Raw genomic sequence first — 22,963 nt, 5'->3', positions numbered from 1 at the left:
CATAGAAATATATTTGAGTGTCATCTTCGTCATACAAAGGATAATATTTATAATTTTAGGGGTTTCTTATATTTAATAGACTCCTCTGGTTTGGTTTTTCTACATGGGTTTATGGATCAGTCATTCACCAGAGAGGGCAGACCTGTCCCGGTCTTTGGTTCTCTTGCTGTTATAACTAATTAAGCACCCTCGAGTGTGCATGAGTAATTGAACTAATTTTGTCCAGTGCATGAGAACTTGTACTTGTCTGTGCTGAACTTCTCCTGCTGGGATGTATGTGGAGTTGCCTAGAAAATAATTGTAAAGCATTTTGCCAACATAGTATATACCATTTGTAATTGTGCCAAATGCTGCCTAGGAATTTTTTTTTTTTTAAACCCCAATTTCTTCTGAGTTTTCTCAAAACTGGGGCTGGAGGAGATCCCACTGGACCAGCAGGCATTGCTGACCCATGGGAACCATGCAGACAGAGCAGGCTTGCCCACTCCTTTTTCAGTCTCAGAGCAGCCAGGCTCCAGACTCTTCCTGGGAAAGGCTCATCTGATCACTGGTGCCATTAGCCAGCCGTTGTCTGATACTAACCCGCAGAGGCAGGGCCCTAGGGCACCTAAGCAGTGGGTTGGAGGCTCTGCAAAGCAGCTCGCTGCACTCATGAGGACTCCAGAGCTCAGAGCTGCTACCCATTGGCGCTCAGGGCCTTCATCTCTGCAGGAGCCACAAGCCTATCTGGCCAGCGGTCTGGAACAGACAGAACCATGTCTGCTCTCTCTATAATGAACAGGGGTGACCCCGAAAGTCCTGTGTTATGGAAGGATAAATTAGTTAAATCTAAATCCCAGAAAATTCTCTCTCCCGCCACTACCCCCCACCAATCTTTTAAAAGGGGTAGGTGGGCAATCCACAAATACAGGAGTAGGAAGCCTTGCTCTTGTGCAGGTGTCATGTGTGGACATGTGCATAGTGGTCAGTGAGCAGGTGAAGATTCTGCAGTTAGGGTCTGTTGTGTTAAGAGCTAGCGTAGTGATGGAGTGCGCTCGGAGAGTACGGCACTTAGCGGCCATGGTGGCATTGACATTTGGCAGTAGTAACCTCATCAGGCAGCAGGGCCTTGTTTGGACTCCACAGGGAAGGTCCCAGAGAATGCGGAGAGGTGTGATGTAGCAGTTCACGAGAGAGGGAAGGAGCCCTCGCCTCTGTGTTGTGGTAGCTGCATTGCTGTTCCCTCCACCGCTGGCATCCCTCTCCTCCTCTGAGCCTCCCATGCTGTGTAAGCCCCTCCCAGGCCTGGGCCTTATCTGTAAACTGTGAGTAGGCAGAGACCTCTTTTCTCATGAGTTTGGGACTTCTTGGTATTTCTACCCAAATATTACTCCTAATCCTACCCTCCACTTCTTTCCGAACAACCCTTTTCCCCTTAATTTTTTTTACTGAAATACAATATACATACAGCAAAGCATACAAATCTTAAGTAGACAGCCCAGTGAATTTTTACAAATGTATACCCTTTTGTGACCACTTCCCAGATCAAGATAAAGCCCACTATCAGCACCTTACAAGCCTCCCTCTTCTGCTTCCCCGTCAATACCCTGACACTTCCTCAAAAGCAGACCTTCCTTCCACTTTCATCTCTTCTATCTCAGTGAAGTTTTAGAATTCTTTATAAATAAATTCCATATTATAAATTGTTTTATGTCTGGCTTTTGCTTAACATTATGTCTATGAAATTCATCCAGGTTATGGCATATAGTAGCAGTGTGTTCTTTTTCACTGCTGTATAATATTCCCACATGTCCCTGTGTCTCTCCATCCTGTATTGGCATTTGGATTGTTTCCCATTATTCCTCTTAAGAATAATGCTGCTGCAGGGTGCCTGGGTGGCTCAGTGGGTTAAAGCCTCTGCCTTCAGCTCAGGTCATGATCTTAGGGTCCTGGGATCGAGCCCCGCATCGGGCTCTCTGCTCAGCAGGAAGCCTGCTTCCCCCCCCCTCCTCTGCCTGTCTCTCTGCTTACTTGTGATCTCTGTCAAATAAATAAATAACATTTTAAAAAAAGAAGAAGAATGCTGCTATAGACATCCTGTTTGCCCTGCACGCACATACCCAGCCATTCGTGTTGGATGTGCACCTAAAAGTGAGCTGCTAGGTCGTGGGACTGCGGTTGTGGGACAGTGGCAGTGGACACTGCCGGTTTCCCAGAGTGGTTGTACATCTTCATTCCCGACAGCAGTGAGAGTCCCAAACATTCCACATCCTCGTCAGTGCTTGGTGACCATTATTATCTTGTTGTTTATTTTAGTCATTCTGGTGAGAGTCTTCATCATACCTTACTTTGTGTGCCTTTCTATGTGTATGTTTATTTTTTAATATGGAGAATTTCATACAAATTCAAAAATAGAATAATGTGATGATGGCCCACGCATCCCATTGCCAGCTACACAAACCACTGAGCCCCAGCCAGTCCTACCCTAAGTTCATTACATCTACTTGCTTCTCTTGTGTTATTCTTTTTTTTTTTTTAAAGATTGTATTTATTTATTTGACATAGAGAGATCACAAGTAGGCAGAGAGGCAGGCAGAGAGAGAGGAAGGGAAGCAGGCCTCCTGCCAAGCAGAGAGCCTGATGCGGGGCTCGATCCCAGGACCCTGAGATCACGACCCGAGCCGAAGGCAGCGGTTTAACCCACTGAGCCACCCAGGCGCCCCATCTCTTGTGTTATTCTGAAGTAAATCCCAGAATTTTTATAATTTCATCTGTAAATAAAGAATAAGAACTTTAAAAAAACATAGCCACAGGGATGCCTGGGTGGCTTAGTCAGGTAAGTATCTGCCTTCGGCTCAGGTCAGAATCTCAGGGTCCTGAGATCAAGCCTCATGTTGGGCTCCCTGCTCAGCGGGGAGCCTGCTTCTCCTTCTGCCTCTGCTATTCCCCCTGCTTGTGCACTCTGCTCTCTCAAGTAAATCAGTAAAATCTTAAAAAAAAAAAAAATAGCCACAGGACTATTATACCTAAGGGAAAAAAGCAGTATTTTCTTTTTTTTTTTTTAATTTTTTATTTTTCTAGGGACTCCTGGCTGGTTCAGTCATTGGGCATCTGCCTTCTGCTCAGGTCATGATCCCAGGCCCTGGAATCGAGCCCTGCATTGGGCTCCCTGCTTTGCAGGATGCCTGCTTCTCCCTCTCCCACTCCCCCTTCTTGTATTCCCTCTCTCGCTCTCTCTCTCTCCCTATCAAATAATAAATAAATAATTTTTTTTAAGGTAGGTTATTTTTAATTTTTCTAAGTAGGCTCCATCCCCGACATGGGGCTGGAACTCACAACCCCAAGATCTAGAGTCACATGCTCTACTGACTGAGCCAGCCAGGTGCCCCACAATGTTTTCTTAATATCAAATAGCCAGTGTTCAAATTTTTAACTCTTATAAATGTCATAATTGTTTCTTCACATTTTTTACTTGAATCAAGATGCAAATTAAAATAGGCCTACACATCGCAGTTAGTTAATATGTCTCTTGAATCTCTTTTAATCTATGGTTCCCCCTTTATCTCTTCTTTTTTTCTTAACATGTGTATGTTAAGGAAGCTGAGCTGTTTGTCCTGCAGAATTTCCCAAACGTGGAATTTACTCCCTGCACACCCCTAATGTAATCTAGCATATTCTCTCTTCTGTATTTTTCTGTAAATTGGGGGTCAGACATACAAGCATGATCAGGTTTGGGGTCAGTTTTTCTTGTTTGTTTTCGTTTGGGGAAAGCTTCACGACTGACCGTTTGTCGTCTCTTTTGAAAGCTGCATCAGAGCCAGCTGGAGCTCCAGGAGGCACGACTCTCCTACCGACAGCTGCAGGTGAAGGTGGACGAGCTCATGGAGGAGAGGAGCCTGCAGAGCTCCGCTGCCACCAGCACGTCCCTTCTGTCCGAGATAGAACAGAGCATGGAGGCCGAGGAGCTGGAGCAAGAGAGAGAGCAGGTGCTGATACCCTGTCCCTCTGGCATGTGAGGCTGCCCTGGGACCACAGGGGCAGGCCCCGGACTGCGGGAGCCTGTCCATCCTTCTTGTGGCCCAGGGCCTACCATTTCAGCTTCCTCCCCGCAAGGGCCTGTGGCGTGCACCTGCGGAAGCCTAGGCCTGCTGGCAGAGCCATCAGGAAGCAGGCCCTGACCACAGCCTGTCCCGGGCTCACTGCTGCCCCCTTGCCTCCTAGGAGAGGCTTGTTGGCTTATCCTCAGCCTCATCCTCTTGCACTGACTGGGCTCTAGAACACTCACGATCTATCCAGATGGCTTCTTTTCATACTACTACTAACCACTTACTCCCCTAATCATGATCCTCTATCAAAGTAATCAACTATATAAGGAAGTGCTTATATGACACATGGGAGGTGGGAGGGCTGGGGAATTAAGAATTGGGGGTCTGCATAGATGTACTAGGCCCAGAACAAGGACGAGTGTTTCTTAGGACAGGTGATTTATAAAAGGAAAATCTTTTTTCCTAGTACTAGTCTCTAGGGTGTCAGTATGTTGGGTTCCTATGCTAGAAAAAGATGAGCAGGGACAGTCTTCTCTAGCGTCCATAATCAAGAACGGCTCTTTGTGGGGCAGCTGAGACTGCAGCTCTGGGAGGCCTACTGCCAAGTTCGCTATCTCTGCTCGCACCTCCGAGGGAACGACAGTGCCGACTCGGCCGTCTCCACGGACTCCTCGATGGACGAGTCTTCAGAGACTTCATCTGCCAAGGATGTGCCGGCCGGCAGCTTGCGCACGGCCCTGAGCGAGCTCAAGAGGCTAATACAGAGCATCGTGGACGGCGTGGAGCCCACGGTAAGCAGCCAGGCCAAGAAGCTCCTCAGCCCACACAACCTGGCTGGTGGGAGGCTGCAGGCAAGTGCAGGGGGACGAGGTTAATCCCAGAGGGGGAGCCTTGCAGAGTCTTTGAGAACGTTGTCAGAGCCCTTATGGTCCAAGAGCAGTCTACACTGGTGACCGGGCAGAGGGACAGAGTGTCAGGGAATGGAGGTTCCAGAGTCATCTTCCCGAAGACACTGGCATACAAGTGGAGTCCTTTCTCCGTATGGTTAAGTCCAGGCCATGGTGGCCTCAAGGTCAAGGACTTTCCTTGGAAGCTTTGAATACAGAAATTTGGACCTAGGTGCAAACTGCAAGTTTCTTTTCTGTAGCTCTTTGGTCCTGGTGGTGGAGTAGCTGCAAATAGACAAATTTAAAAGATCTGGAGCTTCTGCTAAAAAGACACAAGTGAGCACAGAAAGTTGAGAAGATCAACAAGGGCCTTTTAGAATTCCAGATGTGGCTCTTCTTGTGGAGGAGAAGAATGTTCCCGTGGGCTCCCTGGGCAGACTGGCATTTCTTCCAACTTCGTGACAGATTTCTGCCAGACTTACTCTCCGTTCACACCCCTGACTCTCAGGCAGTTGTCTCTCTTCAGGGCCTGTCCTCCTACAGAACAGTCAACATCTTTCTCCCCATATTAGATGAAGTCCTGTGAGAGGGTGGCTGTCCTTACCTGAAGGTGCCGTGTGGATTGTGGAATGTGCTCTAGTTGTGGAGACTGGGTCATCATGGGGCATGGGAGCGGTCAGAGTGAGGTGTTGACTTACCTCCCCTGAAGCCTGAAACCAAAATAAATATCTGGCTAATGTTTGCAGATCCAAATTGGGCAAGAGAGTCTCTCTCCTATAACCCTTTCTTTCTTCCCTCCTGTGTCTCTCTCCTCCTTCTCTCCCTTTCTTTCCCTCCACCTCCCACTTCATCTCCTTTATCCTGCTCTCCTCCAAACCAACCCATCTCTACCCCCTCCCCGTACCTCCCCTCTCCCTCCCACTAACCGTCTCACCGCACCCACCTCTGCTTGTACCATCTCTCGGGTTGGTGGCTTTCTCTTTTACTGTCAGAGCTCCCGGAGAATTGACGATGACTCCTTAGAAGAACAGATAAGGCAGACCAGTGAGGACTCAAGAGCCCTAAGGGAACTCATGGAGGGAGAGAGGGGTAAACTGAGGCAAAGCCTAGAGGAGCTGCAGCAACTCCACAGTCAGGTGAGCACCCCTGTCCTCAGTCCTGAGCAGGAAATGTGCATGTGTCCCCCAAGGTGTCTTGGGACCCTCATGAGTTTCCCTCTCCCTCGTCTATATGAGAAGTGGCTCTCCCCTGACAGGTCCTCAGAGGACAGTGACCTGAAGTTGAGGTAAGCTGGGCGTGTTCAAGAGAAGCAGCCAACCCTCTGGTTTAGCCCAAAGTAAAATTGTTAGGGATAAGAATAGTTGACCCTCCCATTTCCTCCAGTGACGTGCTACCTTCCACAGAGCCCAGATTATCTGGCGGATTCTGACAGTTTGAAGTGCCATAGCTCTCAGGACATTCACGGATGTTTTTCCAGCAGCTTCTAAGCAGGGAAGTTTGCAAACCAAGAAGCAGTTGATCTTCGCCGGCCTATTCTCGCTCTGTGACGCCGTCACCTCTGCCAGCCTGTTTTTCAGCTTCAGAAGCACTTACTGCTGCTCTTGCTGTTCCGCTTCTGTTTGATCGTCATTTCGTTTCTCTCGAGAATCCTGGAGAAGGACATCTGTATTCCAGTCTGAAATATTCTAAAGCGCTCAGGAGCAGCCCCCAACCCAGACAGGAGCTTCTAGATTCTGTCCTAGAAATAGATAAGGCGCTTCCTTTTGACAGGGCTCATGGGTAGTGTTCTGTCCCACGTGTGAGGGACACCAAACAGATTGCGTTTTAACTCCTGCCCCCACCCAGCCTGCGCCCCCTTCCTCCCTCGTCCGAAGCTGGTCATCCCTCCCTGCCGCCACAGGTCGCTGAGAGATGGAGGTTAAGCCTGGCTTTTGCGTCAGTCAGTATTTCTTAAATTTAAAGGGCCTTATAGAAATAGACTGATTTTGGGGCTCATACCCACTGGACATCCTAATATAATTTTCTTGAAAGATCCTGGGAGACCCTCCCGCAACTACTGCCGTACTCTTCTCTGGGAGTGACCGTACAGGGAGGACAGAATGATGTTCTTGAAAGCTGTAGCTTGTTTCTGCCCAGGCCCCAAAGAACGGAACTGGGCAGCCGAGGACATTGTCATGCCCAAAGCCTGAGTCGCTCAGGCGGTCGCTTGGCCAGGGGTGGTTCAGACACCAGCTCGGGTCTTCAGACTGTTTAAGAATCAGAAAACAGGACAAGGTGGATCTGACCGTTCTTTGGGTGAATAAAAGTTTCATTTACTTGAAAGCCCGCTTAAATTTTTGTGGGGGTGCTTCCTATCAGCTCTCTGGTATTGGCTGGTTTGTTTTGTTGCTTCTCAGACTAGCAGAGCTAGAAAGAGCTGGGGGTGTTGTTGAGAAACCAGAGCAAGGCACGGGTGGCTGAGGGTCCAGCTCTCTCCAAGCCTGTCTCCTTAATACTTCAGCTGATAAGTGGTTTATGCCATCAAGCAGAGAGTTCTGCTCAGCCCCATGGGGTATGGAACTGGGCCTCTTGAGTGGGTCATCTCTTCCCAAAAGCTTAGACAAAGCAGCAGATCTCTCAGCCAAAGTACATCTATCCAGAACCAGCCCATGGGGGTAACACCGACCTCCCAAGACAGCGGGAAGGACACAGACCGAACTATAGCGTGCCTCGGACACGGTGGCCCTTCGAGCGGGCCCCTCGCCCTCCCTGGGTGCCTGCACTGCTCTAGACCCTGAGGTGCTCAGGATGGATGCCCTTGGGTTCCACAGCCTCTCTTAGAATGCTGAGAGGACTCCAACTAGCTCTGTCCTCTTTGGGGTGTGGAGCGACGGGGAGGAAGGGCCAGAGCCCAGACATAGTTGTGTGAAACCGAAGTGCCAGCAGACCGCCGCTAGACTAGGGTGAAGCCTCATCCACCGAGTGATCCGGCCTCCGAGCCGCTGCTTTCCCCGCCGACAGTGTTCTTTTTTTCTCCTGGAAACTGAGCCAGACGTAACAGCTATAGGACCTGGAAGGGAAAGTGAGCAGCCCCCCAGAAGCCTATCCAAATTTTTAAGTAAAAGAGAGCCCAAGTTTAATTTTAACTGATAGTTACGTTTGAGACAAGAATCTGTAACCAGAAACCCGAAGACCTCCCCACACCCTTAGGCCATGGAGAGCTCCCATCCCTGCTTAGCCTGCTCATTCCCCACAGCTTTGCAGGCTCCTGCTCCCTCCTGGGCAGGGCTCACTGGGGTCTGGAGCAGCTGCTGGGAGGCAGAGAGGACGTTCAGAGCAATAGGAAAACCAGTTATCTGGGGAGCCCCTCCACCGATCCCCAGGTCGGTAAACCAGGCTGTGGGAGGTGCACCGAGAAATAGTCCCAGGCCCAGGGCATCTGGGGGGGGCTCAATCGATTAAGCAGCTGATTCTTGATTTTGGCTCAGGTCATGATCTCAGGGTCCTGGGATAGAGCCCCTCCTTGGGTTCCATGCTCCTCCCCCTACAAGCGTGTGCACGTGCACGCGCTCTCTCTCTCTAATAAATAAGGAAATCTTAAAGGAAGGAAGGAAGGAAGAAATAGTCCCCGTCCTATGTTTGGTTCCTTTATAGGGCTTGACTGGAGCACTAGCCAGTTCTCCCCACAGGGCCATGACCATGCGGTAGAGCACGTACTGGGCACACGTAAGGCCGTGGTCACGTAAGGCCATCTGGGTGGCCCCTCCTGTGTGAAATCTCATTGTGCTCTCTCTCCTCCAGCTTCCTAGCCATCGCCCTGTTTCAGACCTTCATGCTGTCACACCGTGGCTTTGGCCATCACTTCCCCAGCCCACTTACCCCACACATGATTTGGATTGATCTTCCTGAAGCACAGCTTGGAAACAGGTTCTAGTCGACTTCCTCTTGCCCCGTGGCTGGAAGCCTCAAACTCTCACAGCCCCACAGACTGGCTGCATGGAAGCCATCCAGCCTCCTTCCCCGTTGTTTCATCTCCCCTCCTGTGCGTTAGTCGATTGAACACAGACTGTGAAAGGGCAGGGCGCACACTCTCTGTGCTTCCCCACATCTGGGCCTTTTCTCTGGCCCTTGGCCCCTGTCCAAAAGACTCTCCCCGGCCACCTGCGCGTATCAGCCCTACTCATCCTTCAGGTTTCACTTCTTCCTTCAAACCCTTGATTCCCTTCTTCCTGGAGCCTCAGCTCTGCTTTGTTATGGCCACCCTCGCTTCCATCTCATCTACCCACTTAAACCTTAGCCCCCACGAGGACAAGCTTGAGGTCTGACTTCTCTTTGTCTTCTCTTAAAGCGTCTAGCACAAGCCTTACCTAGAATAGGCACAAAAATAATTATCAAATGGGCAAAGAAAACCCTGGATATATGACTCCAGGATATTTTCTTTGATCCTGTTCACTCATGAGGACACCTACTTTATGTGGGAAAAGTGGAGTTAAGGGTGGCTGTCACCTGAGTCAGTGTGTAAACAGGCCGGGCCAGTCCTCATGACGGCCCCAGCAGTAGGTCCGCACCGGTGTGGGGAAGAGAAGGGCGTAGAACTTGCCGCGGGGTGCTCAGCTCCGTCCTTGGTGTCAGTTACCTCATTTGAGCCTCACAACAACCTGATGGTGGGAACTAGTTATTTTTATTCCTGTTTTTTATGAAAAGTATGTGCAGCTCGAAGAAGGAAGTCCCTTGTCACTTCTAAGACAGCTGATGGTCCGTCTCTACCTTGACCAAGTTTTCCAGACCAAAACAAAAAGTTCTTGTGGAGTTTTTTCTGGAACCTATTAAATTTTGGCATTTCGTGCCTCACATGTGGTTTTATCTGTTTTATCTATAGCTTACTCGGCTGGCAAAACCCTTGTCTGGCACACAGCCAGCCTGAGGCCATGTTAGGGCTGATTTGGTCGGAGAAGGTCTGGCTCTCTCTCTGCCAGGTACTTTCTGGGTCTTGAGTTTCAGGCCTACCAGGCTACAGGACCTGCTAGTAAGAAGGGTAAGGCTGGGTTTCTTACCTGCTGCCTGCTTGCCTCAGGACTAGCTACACCCTGTGGCCTCTGCAGGCGCCCCAGCCTGTTCTTCCTTGTGGCCAGTAGCCCTGCTCACTGCAGCTGTCCCCACCATGAAAGCACAGATCACCTGGTGCTGACGTGCCAGGACCCTAAGAGTACAAAATCCATTGTCCCCAGTAACAACAATTGCCCTGTATGCCCCTTCATTATCGGCCGTCCTCTGATTTCTTCCCAAGTACCTCTACCCCAGAGAGGGCCACCATGCCGCCTCAGTCTGGGGGCCCGAAGCATCTTCAGGGAAGCTGGATCCTCAGCCTTGCTCTGGGGTCTTTGCTCAATTTCAGTCTGTCTGAAGATGTTGAGGCCTGGGACTTGAGGAGGGGAGTACACCCAAAGTGTGCATCTGTCCCCTAGGAGGAGGACTAGACCCATATGGATAGATCCTCCCTTGGGAAAATGTCCAAGTATGTAATATTTAACAAGAGGGCAGGGCCGGGCATCCTGACTCCAGTCTGAGCCTACTGACTGAGAAGGGGCTCCCACCCTTTCATTCATTCAACAAATATTTACTGAAAGTTCTACCAAGCAGGGTTTCTGATTGCAAACAACAAAAACTCTCTCTGCTTAACTTAAGAAGAGAGAGACTGCATTGGAATTAAATCTGATAGCTAACAGAATCCGCAGGAAGGCTGGAGAACCAAGCTCCAAAACAGAAAGGAGCCATAGGAAGTGGGGCCACAGAAGCAGTCTGCTATCCGTGTAATAATTTCCCCCTGACCTGTGGCTTTGCTGAACCCTCGAGAATGGCAGTCCCAGGCAGGGAGATGTGACTCACACATCTAGGTCACCTTTCCATGTCTGTGTGCCTAGGAAAGGATATGTCTCTCCCCTTTGGCTACCTTACTGGGAGGGCATCCCCTGTTTCTCACCAAGACTCATGTAACCAGGAATGTCCCTCAAGGAGGAGTGCATTTGGAATGATGACTAGCCAAGAAGACAATTGTGTCCTGCACAAGCATTTTCAGATTGAGCATCATAGAGTCAGGCTCTGAAATGCACAGATGAATGAGACACGCTTCCTACCACTGCAGAACCTTAGGTGTCCAGAGGGTTCCTGTACACTGGGTGGGGTAAGCTGTGGTCACTGAGGGAGCCACAAGGAAGGGCACCCTACCATCAAAGGATGACCCCCCGTGAATAGGCTGTGGGACCATTCACTGAGGCATGGACTACAGAAAATGTAACAGGCTTGAGTGAAAAATGGTATCATGTGGGTGTCTAAATTCCATATGGCTTTGACCAGGGAAGCTGAGTGACCAGGCTGCATCAAGTACCTCACAGAAATGGGAGCCAGGCTTTGCCAGGGCCCTGTGCATAGCAAGGTTCCTTGTTGAGTGGAAGATGGCTGGGAACAAAACTTGAGTCCCTACCCCTAACCTTGTGTTTCAGAGCCCTGATGCATGGGTGGTCTTCATTAGTACCCGCCAGTGCCTTGAAATGGACATGTTGGTGTGGAATGCTACGTCCAAAGGGGATCTGACCCCTGTGGCTGCTGTCCGGGGCTGAACTTCATCCCCCACCCCCACGCCCCTGCCAGTGGGCTCTAGCCTAGCTTGTGGCATCCCTTCTCCGGAAGAGCTGGGCATCTCTCAGAGCCAGGGACCTGGGGAAGCTACAAGCACCCACCTGGGGCTGCTTGTTCCTTTCCGCCTCTTTCAGGGCAACCCCTCAGGCCAGCAGCAGTGGTAGCCCCACATTCATCCCTGTGGTCTCCCATCAGGTGACACTGCTGAGTGTGGAGATGACTGCACTGAAGGAGGAGAGAGACCGACTCAGAGTGACATCTGAGGACAAGGAGCCAAAGGAGCAGCTTCAGAAGGCCATCCGGGACCGCGACGAGGCCATTGCAAAGTGAGTGGGCATGGTTTGTCGAATTTTACTTTAATCACAAGCAACATGAGTATGAGCTCAGTTTTAAAAATGAAATGCTACAGAAGACGACAAAAGTGAAAGTGTTTCCCTGCTAGCCACCCTCACTCCCAATCTGGTTCTTCTCCCCAGACAGAAGCTACTGTTGGAGGTCGGATGTGTGGTCCGTGCAGATCTTTTTTCTGGGTGTATCCAGCTGTATGTGCTTGTTTGGGTTTTTTTTAAGTATTGATGGGACGATGCTCTGCGTGTCTGTGTATCTTAGCTTTCCGACTTCATTATATCGCTCTACCTCAACTTCTTTATGTTTAGGGGTTTCTTTTTTTAGGGGAATTTTTGTTACTTTTTATTTTGGGCATTTTCAAGCATACACAAAAGTAGAAAAAAATAAGATGGGTCCCTACCTACCTGTCTTTTGATTTCAACCCTAATCAGCATATGGCTGACTGTTTCATCTACATCCCACCCGCTGCGTTCCTGTGGAACTGTGTGGAAGCAAATCACAAGATCCCTTATCTCATCCATAAACATTTCAGTATAGATTCAGTAATTTCTTCTTCTTCTTCTTCAGTAATATAAATTCAGTAATTTCTTAATATCATCTAGTAACCAGTTGCCCTATAAATGTCCTTTTATGATTGATTAGAATCAGCCTCCAAAGCCCACAAACCCCGTCTAGTTGATATGGACCTAAGCTCCCCCCCATCCTTTTCTCACATGGCCTCTGTTTATTGAAGACACTGATGATTTGTCCGCATTCTGGGTCTGATGGGTCCTCAGAGTGTCATTCAGCAGTTTTCTCTCACCTGTATCCCCAGTAAGCTGGGTCATATTTTAATAGTGTTTTGGGTTTTCTTTAGCAGAGAAGAAATGCATTCTCTTACATTAAAAAAATTCGGAAGTGCATAGGCAAAAAAAATTTACATATTCCCCATCGCCCTTCAAATGACTCTTTATCATGCATTTAATCTGCCCTCTTCACTGTGAGGAGATAAAAGGTACTGAAAATGTCTGCTCATGGGGCACTTTGCAACACATTCAAACGTTCAAAACGTCTGTGTCACTTCACTGCTTACAAAACACTTCACCCTTGGATCCTGTCAGTCACAGCGAGAATTAAAATTTTTAATCCCAGTTTTTACAGAGGAGGAAACTGAGATGCTTTCCCCAGTTGCACGGCCAGTAGTGATCACTGGCTTCCCCCTCAGGTCTCTTGACCCCTGTCCCCACATCCTTTCCTTTTACCACCCAGGCTGCTTGTCAGCAAACTAAAAGGAGCCCATTTGAAGTAAATTGTAAATAGATACTATATACCCTTTTAAAAAGTAACACAACACATTTTAATTTCTGACTTTGAAATTCCCCCACACCTTTCCCCTTCTCACCTCCACACACACTTGTCCACTCCCTTCTGCTAGCTCTCTAATCATTTCATCATCTCCATTACTTAATTCTACCTTTCCGTCCCCTTGCCTCTCTGGCCAGGACCTCCGGTGACCCTGTCTGACAATTTCCAGTTCCTTTAGGAAGTACACTCAGGCTCACAAACCCAGGCCTCTCTGCCACTGGACTCCTGGAGAATATTTGATTCATTAGTGAATACTTGAATAGCCCTGGAATATTTTGGAGTGGGAGCGTACTTTCATGAATAACAAAGGGTGAAATTGTGTCATACAGTTAGGGAATAAAATGGTAAAATTGAGGTGCTAATTGTAGAAGCCTGTCGGGAATAAAAAGCAGAATGGAGTTAGAGAATGGCTGGTCACCTTCTCTCCGCCAGACAAGCCAATGAGAGCTGAACATCCGGCTCTGACCGTATTCGGCCATCAGCACAGGAGGTGGGAGGTACAACCAGAGAACGTACCAGGGTGCAGGAAGGAAGAAACAGAAGTTGCCTAGTCCTCTCCCTTAAAATAAGCGGGACCTACCTCTGACATATGGGGGACTGGGGAGGCCAGCAAGTCTCCACGAAACCTTAAAATGCATGACTTTGCCTTCTGCCAAAGGTGGCCCAGTGAACCTCCCAGTGTCTGACTGAGCTGATGAGCAGACTGTCCTCCCGGGATACTCAGCATTGTTCAGTGAGGCCTTTGTCCTTCGTGGACCCTGTGTAATAAGGCTGGGGCTGAGGGAGGGGGTCAGATCACTCCAGCAGGTTTGCTCTTTTTCTGTCCCTTAGAAATTAAGCTCTTGGTGTAAAGAATTGAGACAGCAGACCTAAAGAATCATTCAAATGTGGGGGAAGCACACTTTGTGTAGGACCTTAAGGGCTTTACAAGATGCTTTCCTACACATCATCTCTGTCCGTCCTCACTGCACTTTGGAATCATCCGGGGACTCCCTGGAAGCCAGGGCCCTCTCCGGAGCATTTCATTCTGAATCTCCTGGTTTGGAGCTACTTCTTAGAAGTGCCCCTACCCCGCCGGGTGAGTCTAGTGCATAGTGAGGGGTGAGAACCCCCAGGAAAAATAACTTTCCTCTCTCCTTGGGCTACAGAAACCTGAAGGTGTTCTTTATCCTGCACAGTAATGAGTTTCAGAAAAGTTAAGTAACGGCTTCGTCACCTACAGGTAAAAGTCACTAAAAGCAAAAATCTGGGGCTGGCAGTCTGCCTCACAGAAACAACAAGGAGTCCGTTACTAGCGGTTTCATTTAAATAAGGACTTCTTCTAGCCCTTTGAGATAATGCTTAAAATTCTGATGAATGTATGCATCAGCAGGCTCCGCGGCTTAGCTCTCCGGGCCTGGGGCTCTCGGGAATGAAAAGCCCTGAGACTCTCCAGCGAACAGACGATCCCTGGGATGCGGCGGTTCTGGGGAAGGAGGGGACCCCCTGCCGGCCTGGCCGCACAGCTGCTGCGGGACGTCCGCGCGGAGGTCTCGGTCAGCACGTTCCGGGGTTTCCGGGCTTCTCGTGGCGCCACCTGCCGGGAGACGCCCAGCAGCTCAGGAGGCTGCCGAGGTCTCCGGAGCCAGGGGTTGGCGCGGCTCTTCCCGACTGCGGGGGTGGCCGGCCCGGCGTCCATGGCAACGGTGCCGCGTGAGGATTTCCGCCCGCCGCCTGCAGCCAATGGCAGCGGGTGTAACACGGCAGCCTGAGGCGTCTGAGACGCCGGCGCTCATTGGACGGCCCCTGCTCCTGTCCTTTCAACCGCAGTGCGGCGGGCGGACCGGGGTGGTGCGAGCTCTCCAGACGCTTCTGTGGGAAAGGCGGGTGGGGCGACATTGTGCGGCCCTGAGGTGTCAGGGGAGGTGACTCATGGATCGGGCTTGAGGCCGGAGAGGAAATGCGGGTCCCAGCGGTGGCCCCGCGTGCCTTACCCCCACTGCCCCGCCTCTCAGCCGTGCTCAGCTTGCTGCAGCCGGCAGCCTCCCCAGGCGGGTCCTCCAGCCGTCCTTGGGACGTGCACCCCGGTCGCCGGCCGGGTGCGTGGGGCGGTTCTGCTTTGCCGTTTTCGAATGCAAAAGGCAGTTGATGACAGGGGCTAAGGAATGCCCCGTTTGGCAGCCGGGCAACCAGTGCCTCTGCAGAAGATGCTCAGCCTCTCGCACTTTATCATTTCCCCACCCCGGAAAAAAATTTTTTTCTGTTGCATTGTTGTAGGAATGTTGGAAAAGGCAAACAGTAATATATGAAATATTAAGATGTGAAAACACAAAGTGCAGGAGTATGTGGGAGCCCATCACTGATCACCTAGAGCGAGCCAAGCGGACGTTGTGTATGACCTTTAAGTACACACAGGCAGTTTTTCTTTTATAAGCTAGCGCCATAGCGGACGTTGGCTTGGGGTGCTTTTCTCTGTTCAGCAATACATCCTATTTCCCCCCGGTCTGAGTAATGGATATTCAGTGTCATGGTTGTTACTGGCGACCGTGTTCCAACCCATAATTTGCCACCAGTGCCCTGATTGTTGGTGACTGTGATCAGCTAGGCTGTGATCATCCCCACTGTGTGGCTACTTCTGCGCACCTGCGCGCCTTTAGGACACATCCCTTACGTGGGGGGAGGTTGCTCTTGAAAAGGAGGGGCTGGGAGAACGAGGTCTTCACCTCCCTTGGGGTTGGGTCTTATGGGGGAATGATAGCCTCTCCTTAGTGCCCTGCGAGGCCTTTGATGTCCTCTGGGTTCCAGTCCTCCTTTATCCTCCTTCCTGAGGCCCCCTTCCTCTGTGAGATGGGGAGGACAGGTAGTCCCTTCACCTACACGTTGTTAACAACAGTTGAGGAAATGGATGTGAACCCATGCTGGGAACTTTCCAGTCCTTTGCAAGAAACATCCTAGTTACTGTCACAGTTCCTATGTGTTGTAAGTTTGGTCGCAGCCTGTTTCCTCTACCCTTTGGACTCCAGGTGCCCCAGGTAAAGAGTCAGATGCCTCTGGTACAAGGAGCCCATGCTCACCCAGCCTGTCTGTTTTTAGGAAGAATGCTGTGGAACTGGAACTCGCCAAGTGCAAGATGGACATGATGTCTCTGAACAGCCAGTTGCTGGATGCCATTCAGCAGAAACTGAACCTCTCGCAGCAGCTTGAGGCTTGGCAGGTAAGGAGGTTCCTGAGATCCAGGCTGAGGGAAGACGAGGCTCTGGGAGGAGCTGCTGAATCCAGGCAGAATATTAGGAGAATTTGTTACTAGAGGGTTCTGCGCACGTGGGTGAGCAGTAACCCATCTTCACCTGGTGAGATTCAGAGCCTGCGCTCCCCCAGTCCCCAGGGAAGCAGGCCTGAGGACGCTGTCCCAAGCCGTGAGCCCCAGGCATTGCCAAATTTTAGGGCTTCAGTGGCCGCCGGGTTTGGGGCAGGGGCTTCCCTCGGCTGGTCGTCTCCACTCTGTTTAAATCAGCTGGAAAGAAACAGCTGTTATCACAAAGGGCCCCAGAAGCCCTACATGGTGGGACGAAAATTCACAGCTGGAAGTATGTAGTTTGCAGCCCCTGGGCTGCCAGCCACTGCTGCCCTTCCCTTTCTCAAAGGCCAGCTTCCTTTTCCAAAGGGCACTACCCCCGGGGAAAATGAGTCCGTGTGTCTTCTCTAGGACCACCGTTTTCAGAGTGCCTCAGCCTCCTCCGTCCCAGCCCCAGCTCTGCTCCCCACTGGGCCAGGCTGTACTTGCTTTTTGTTAATGAGATCCAGATCGGACAATCTCAGGATATGGGTGTAACCATTCGTGTCCGCCCCCCCCGGTCCCCAAATCCGAAGCAGACAGATGAAAAGCACCCCACTGGCGGGCAGGTTAACAGTCACCATTCCTCCAACGGCCTGGCTAGCCTGGCCACAGGAGCACTTGACCCCCCTCCCCTGGGAGATGGTTCCTGGCTCCTGGGCTCTGGCCCACCAGCAGCTGGCCGGTCACCGGCTTACCGCCCATTCTTCTCTCTTCTCTCCTGGCTACAGTTTGCTTCCTCAGGGCTTTTTACTATCTGGCTCCTTTGGTTTCTGATCTAGTGGCCTTTCTCAGTTCCCGTATCAACAGCTTTAGTTGTACACCCCTCCTGCCTTTGAGGTGAGATCAAGCCCCCATTCCACCCACCGTGTCCCCCACCGCCATCGCCGTCTCGCCCCCGCCTTCCCGTGGCCCGCCGTGTTGTGTGTGCCGGCGTCCGGCGTCATCTCTGTGCAGTGTGTGCCGTGCCATCCCCCGCAGCGTGCCTCCCGCCACCGCCGCGGCCCAGGACTGGCAGGCCGGCCCGTTTCTGACTGCCTCGGCCCTGGTTTCTCAGTGCTCCCTCCCCATCACTGGGCTCTTTTGCCCACAGAAGTACTGGCAGGTGTGGAATCATAAGTGGCTCACTCCTGTGTATGAAGTTCTACAGTGATCTATTTCATGGGCCTACCCTGATGCACGTTAAGGTGTAAAAGATGTGGTTTGCAGTGGGCCAGTAAAACCACCAGCACTTTGAAAGGGTTTCTTTCTGAAGGAGCCGGTTACGTTCCCATAGTGCTGCAGGGAACGGATTTTATTGAGCAGGTCCTAAGCACAGGGTGCCGTGCCCAGGATTCGGCACTGGGACTTGGGAGGAGCATGTCCCCTACTTCTGCGAAGAGAGGAGGAACTGGAAAGCAGCTGAGTGTGAGGAAAGAGCAGGACGTGAACAAGGGAGGGAGAAGCAGGAGGCCCACACTCGCTGCTTGCTAGGAAGGTATGGGGTAAGAAAAGTCCCTTTGTTTCACACAAACACCTGGAGTGACAGAAGCACGGGTGTGAGCACAGGAGGTGATGGAGCGGGGGGCGCTGGCCCCACTTCCTGCCCTTGTCGAGTGGCGGCCTGAGCACGGCCTGAGCGCAGCCCTCACTGTCCAGCGCTCAAGCAGGACACGCTCTGCGGGCTCGTCCCAGGCGTTAAGCCAGGGTTTGGTGTCTTGACCAGGGCGTCCCAGAGCCCACTGGGTTTAGGGGTGAAGGCATCGGGCAGATGCTGGCTCTGTTCCCGCTCACGTTAACCAGACAGGGCTGTTTCGACGTTCAAAGCAGTAGCTTGCGAGCTTTGCTGGCAGCAGGACGCCTTTGCCAAGCAGACTCTTGTGCAGAGTCAGGATCGAAACACTAGAAAGGAGGGCGGGCGGTGCTGCTCTGTCCAGAGACCCCCTCCGTGGGATACATCCGCTGTGCTTGTAAGGCATTTGGGGTGAGGGGCATCTCTTAGGCAAGTTTAGCAAATTGGGGGAAGGTGCTGACCCAGGGAGGAAGCCAGGGATGTGCGCTAATAAGCAGGAGCGAGTCAGGCCCTGAAGACAGGGATGCCGTGGCCCGAGCCACACGCGGAAGGCTGCAGCGAGTGTGCTTGGTTGTGGGCGAGGGCAGGGCTGAGGGAGCCCGTGGCGCCTGGGCATCCACGAAGCAGGCAGAACTTGTAGGGGTGAGGGGGCAGGAGAGGTCCCTGGAGCCGACCCTTTGGACTGGAGAGCTGGCGAGCAGAGGTCGCCCTAGGGCCCAGGGAGGGAAAGGCACAGCCAGCCCCGAGGGACGCAGGAGGCAGGGCAGAGGCAGCCAGTCACAGGCAGGGCCTGGGTGGCCACAGGGAAGGATCAGCTTTGGCTTCTCGGCTTCTCGGGGCTCGCACGACAGACCAGCCACGGGGTCAGCCGCGGAGCCGAAGCCAGCAGAAGCCTGAAGCCCTGAGGCGGCGGCGGTGTCGGAGGCTCCTGTGTGTCCAGGCATCATGTCTACACTTGCTGCGTTCTTGGCCGGCCTGAGCGGGCTGCAGCCGTTCAACCATCTCATCTCATCCCCATCCCGCGTCCTGACTCGTGCCGCCCCGCTGCCCGCCCCCGGGTCGGAGCCCGGGTTCATTCCCTGCGTTCTGCCCCCCGCAGGACGACATGCACAGGGTCATCGACCGGCAGCTGATGGACACGCACCTGAGGGAGCGGAGCCGGCCTGCTGCCGCCCTCCCCGGGGCGCGGGCCGCGGGGCGCGGGGCCGAGCCCAGCACCGCCGACGGCAAGCGGCTCTTCTCATTCTTCAGGAAGATTTAGGTCGGGAGGAGTCAGGCCAGCAGGGGTGGGTACACTGGAGGGGACTGAGCGTGCGAGGCGCCAGCACACCACGCTTGCACACGAGGGCTCCCCTGGGCCAGCGCAGCGGCCGCACTGCCCACCCACGCTGGGGCCCGGTCCTCCAGAAGAGCCCACGCGGCCTCTCTCAGCTGCCCTCGACAGAGGGACAGGCGGGAGCCCTGTCCCTACTGCCAGGCCACGCCCGGCCTAGGCTGCCTCCGGAGCAGCGCCTCGGGCTCTGCCACGCAGACGCAGCAGATCGTGGCCCACCCCGCCCACCCCTCGGGGGCTCCCGCCCATCCCGCCCCAGGCACCGCTGCCTCCTAGTTGGGAATACGGGGAGCAGGAGGAATGGAGGCCATCCCCGCGCGCCTCGGGAAGCCGTCACGGCCCCCAGCTGGCCTGAGCTGTGGGGACGGGGGTCGCTAGTTCTCTGGGACAGCAGGTCCAAGGCTGAGCCCCCACCTGTTCCCCCGATCTCTGGGCCGGGGAGGAAGGGGGGGCAGCTCCCCGCCCACGTGCATGCACCTCTGCCTGGAGTGCCTCTGCGGCAGGAGGCCCGCCTGCGGGGCCTGACCAGCCGGGGCTGTTCTCTTGCATTCAGCCACCGCTGGGCCCTCCGGGGGCTTGACTGTCGCCATCCCAAGGTCAGGAGGAAGAAGGGCCCTGCCCTCCCGCCCCCACCCCACTCTCGGCCGCCACTGTTCTCCCTCCCTGGCCGCAGGGCCGCCCGTGTCCTCACGGCCCCCGGCCGGTGTGCGGGTGTCAGCCCTCCAGTCCTTCCCCTTCAGGCGCCGGAGCCGGGAGCGGGGGCTCTCCTCCTCTTCCCACGGCCCCCCGCTCCCCTCACACACACAAGTTCTTGGCTCAGCCGAGCGAGTCCAGGCCACAGAATGGCCCCAGAGGAGTCTGCCGTCCGCCGCCTCCACCTCAGGGCAGCACTGGCACCACGGGGCGGATGCCGCCAGATACTGCCCCCAGGCCTGCAGGAGGCTGAATCCTGCAACCTGCTGCTCCTGCTCCTTCCTCGGCAGCCACCCCACCCTCCCCACCCTCGCTGCTGAGGCCCCCTCAGAGGCCCCCCGGGCTGAGCCAGCCCGCACGCTGCTTTACCAAGGATCATCTCCCTCCCTCACACGGGGAAAGCACAGCAGGGACGAGCGGCAAGAATGTACCTATAGATGTGTACATACCACAGTGCTGTAATTTTGTATGTAGCGATCCTGTAAATACATGTACGGATTTTATAATATACATATTCTATATAAATCTATAAAGGCATATTTTTAGAAAAACAGCGCACCACTGCTTCTTTTGAAAATAGTCAAAGAATAAAATGAGTTTCTACAGAGCTTCCTGCCTTAATCATTGGGGGACCCGGAGGGCTCTGGTCAGAAAGCAGCTTCCGGCTCAGAGCCACCGGCTGCCGGTTCTGGAGAGACAGCAGGAGGGAGTCCCTCACACCTCCGGGAGGTCCCCTCCTCTCTTGGTACTTGGTGAGGAAGGGGGGCACCTCCCCAGGAGGGCGCAGGCGTCCTGGCCACGACAGCGCTCCGGGCCCCCCCTCCACACGCACCCTGGCCCCGGGCGCCCTGCCAGCCCGGCTTCCCACGCCCGGGGCAGGCCCTCCAGCCTGGCAGGAACTCGGAGCCACAGAGAAATCCCTGCAGGCGAAGCTTCCGCTGCATCCTTTCGGCCGCCGCGCGGAGAACAAACAGGCACGTCCCCGGGCATCTTAGCGCGCGCGCCTCCCACCTCTGCCTCGACCGGAGGGGAAGCTCAAACTGCACGACCTCTTGCGGGAAAACAGACTCGGCTTCTGAAAGTGGCCCTGGGCCTCGGCAGGCACCTGTGCCGAACTCCGACCAGAACAAACGAGAGCTGAATGCCGTGGGCGGGAAGAAGGCGCCCCCGCCCCCCCACAGCTGCAGGAGAGCAAACGGCCCCGGGAGAAAACTTGGCAGCTTGAACCTTTATTTTTAGTATTTTTTTAAAAAGCATAATTAGAAACTTTCAATACAGAAATAATCCTAGCAAACCATTTAAAAGTTTTGTTGTTCAACAGGAATTTCACATCAGGTCCACCAGGACGTCAGTCCAGCCCTGTGAGTCTCCCCACCCCCACCCCCCATTCATGCGTGTAACACTCAGTGGGACAGGCACACTGTCGTCACCAAAATCACCCCACCACCTGGGTCTGGACGTCCAGTGGCCAGAGCCATAGCCAGCTTCTAGCCCGGGCTGGAAACCTCCAGGACCCCTTCCCCTTATTGCTCGAATCTGCAAGCACTGCCACACTGACGTCACGTGAACACTCAGACTTGAACACGCTGCCCGCCCAGGAGTCTCGAGCTCTCTGCATCCTGCCCAGGACCTCAGGTCACCCCGCACAGCCCTGAGGACGGAGACCCCACTTTCACTCCCGGCCCCCCACCAGTCAGAAGATGCCTGTCGGCTGGCCCCACGGCCGCCCTCCACAGCACCGCGTCCCCAGGCCCAGAGCTCCCCCACCTCTTCAGGTGGCCCCAGTGAAGTCCTGCTCCCAGACAACCACAGGCTCTTGGCAGTCTTGGGAAGCAGAGAGGTCAGAAGAAACCCCCAGTTTTTACTGATTAAAAACCCACCAACAGTGTTAACATGGAAAATCTGCAGTGTGATCTGTGATGTGATTGTCCGATCAGGGCTTTGCCTGGAAATCACCTAGGAAAGGAAATCTAACAAAACACATCATGGTGTTGAAATAAATTACTCCCAGGCTACGTGATCCTTTTAGGGGAAAGGTGAATGATGAAGTGTCCCGAGGGGGACAGTAATCAAGTGCAGATGACCCTGGCTTTTTCCTCCAGGGACCAGGGTCAGAGCTGGCTGGCTCCCAGCCCCAGCTGCCATTCCCTCCCACCCGCTAAGAAACCCTCCTGCTGCCTTTGGACCAAAACAGTCCTGTCCATGACCCAAGGCTGCCTGCCGTCCGCCTCTGACGCGGCACCCCACAGTCCCGCAGCGCCTGGCGCCCACTCCTCACACTCGGTGCCCGGGGCCACAACAGGGACCCCAGAGCTCCGTGGAAAGCCCTAGGCCGATGCAGACGAGGATGGGAGGCCCGTTCCCCTTTCCCACCAAGAAACGGCCAGGAAGGCAAGGCTGCTCTGCCAAGAGCCCAGCCCCACAATGACAGGAAGCCATTCGATTTTTCTAAAAACATGGGACCCAAAGTGGGGAGGCCACAACATTTGCTGCTGTGCCAACCAAACCTCAGGGAGAGAAAGTGTGAGGAACTTAATTCATTTGATTTGGCTTCATTTTATGTATTAAAATAACGCTCCGCAGTGCCCCTGCAAGCACCCAGCCCTGCACAAACACACCCCTACCTTTCTGTTGGAACTGAAACAGGCTGGTATAAATTAAAAGCCATGGTTTCCCTGGGTTTCTAGTTCGGAGGCATCTAGAAGGCAGGACAAGAAATCTGGTGACCAAAAGGCAGGAGCAAGTCTTCCCGTAAGCCAAAAGGCTAGGCCTCTAATGAGAACCCCCAGGCCTACCTCAAGGCCAGGTTCTCACCCCCCCCAGCCCCCGCCAGAATGGTTGGGGGGGGCGGGG

At 53.3% G+C, this 22,963-nt stretch overlaps 1 protein-coding gene and 1 pseudogene across 2 annotated transcripts in view; one reads left to right on the top strand and one right to left on the bottom strand.

Moving 5' to 3' along the window:
• The window catches only part of BICDL1 (BICD family like cargo adaptor 1), a 98,818-nt gene extending 79,339 nt beyond the window's left edge, over positions 1–19,479 (top strand). For both annotated transcript variants that reach the window (XM_032876167.1, XM_032876166.1), the window contains 6 exons: positions 3,786–3,965; positions 4,598–4,816; positions 5,905–6,048; positions 11,723–11,853; positions 16,292–16,412; positions 19,184–19,479. In XM_032876167.1, the coding sequence (XP_032732058.1) occupies positions 3,786–3,965; positions 4,598–4,816; positions 5,905–6,048; positions 11,723–11,853; positions 16,292–16,412; positions 19,184–19,345 (957 nt within the window). In that variant the 3' untranslated portion in view covers positions 19,346–19,479. The remainder of the gene's footprint in view (positions 1–3,785; positions 3,966–4,597; positions 4,817–5,904; positions 6,049–11,722; positions 11,854–16,291; positions 16,413–19,183) is intronic.
• LOC116878549 lies at positions 17,668–22,921 on the bottom strand (annotated as a pseudogene).
• Between the last annotated feature and the right edge of the window lie 42 nt (positions 22,922–22,963).

This window comes from Lontra canadensis, unplaced genomic scaffold (genome assembly GCF_010015895.1).
Source record: "Lontra canadensis isolate GAN:19392208 unplaced genomic scaffold, GSC_riverotter_1.0 scaffold58, whole genome shotgun sequence".
Taxonomy (NCBI): domain Eukaryota; kingdom Metazoa; phylum Chordata; class Mammalia; order Carnivora; family Mustelidae; genus Lontra; species Lontra canadensis.
The sequence above is the reverse complement of the archived record's forward strand: the minus strand, read 5'-3'. Positions and strand labels throughout refer to the sequence as shown.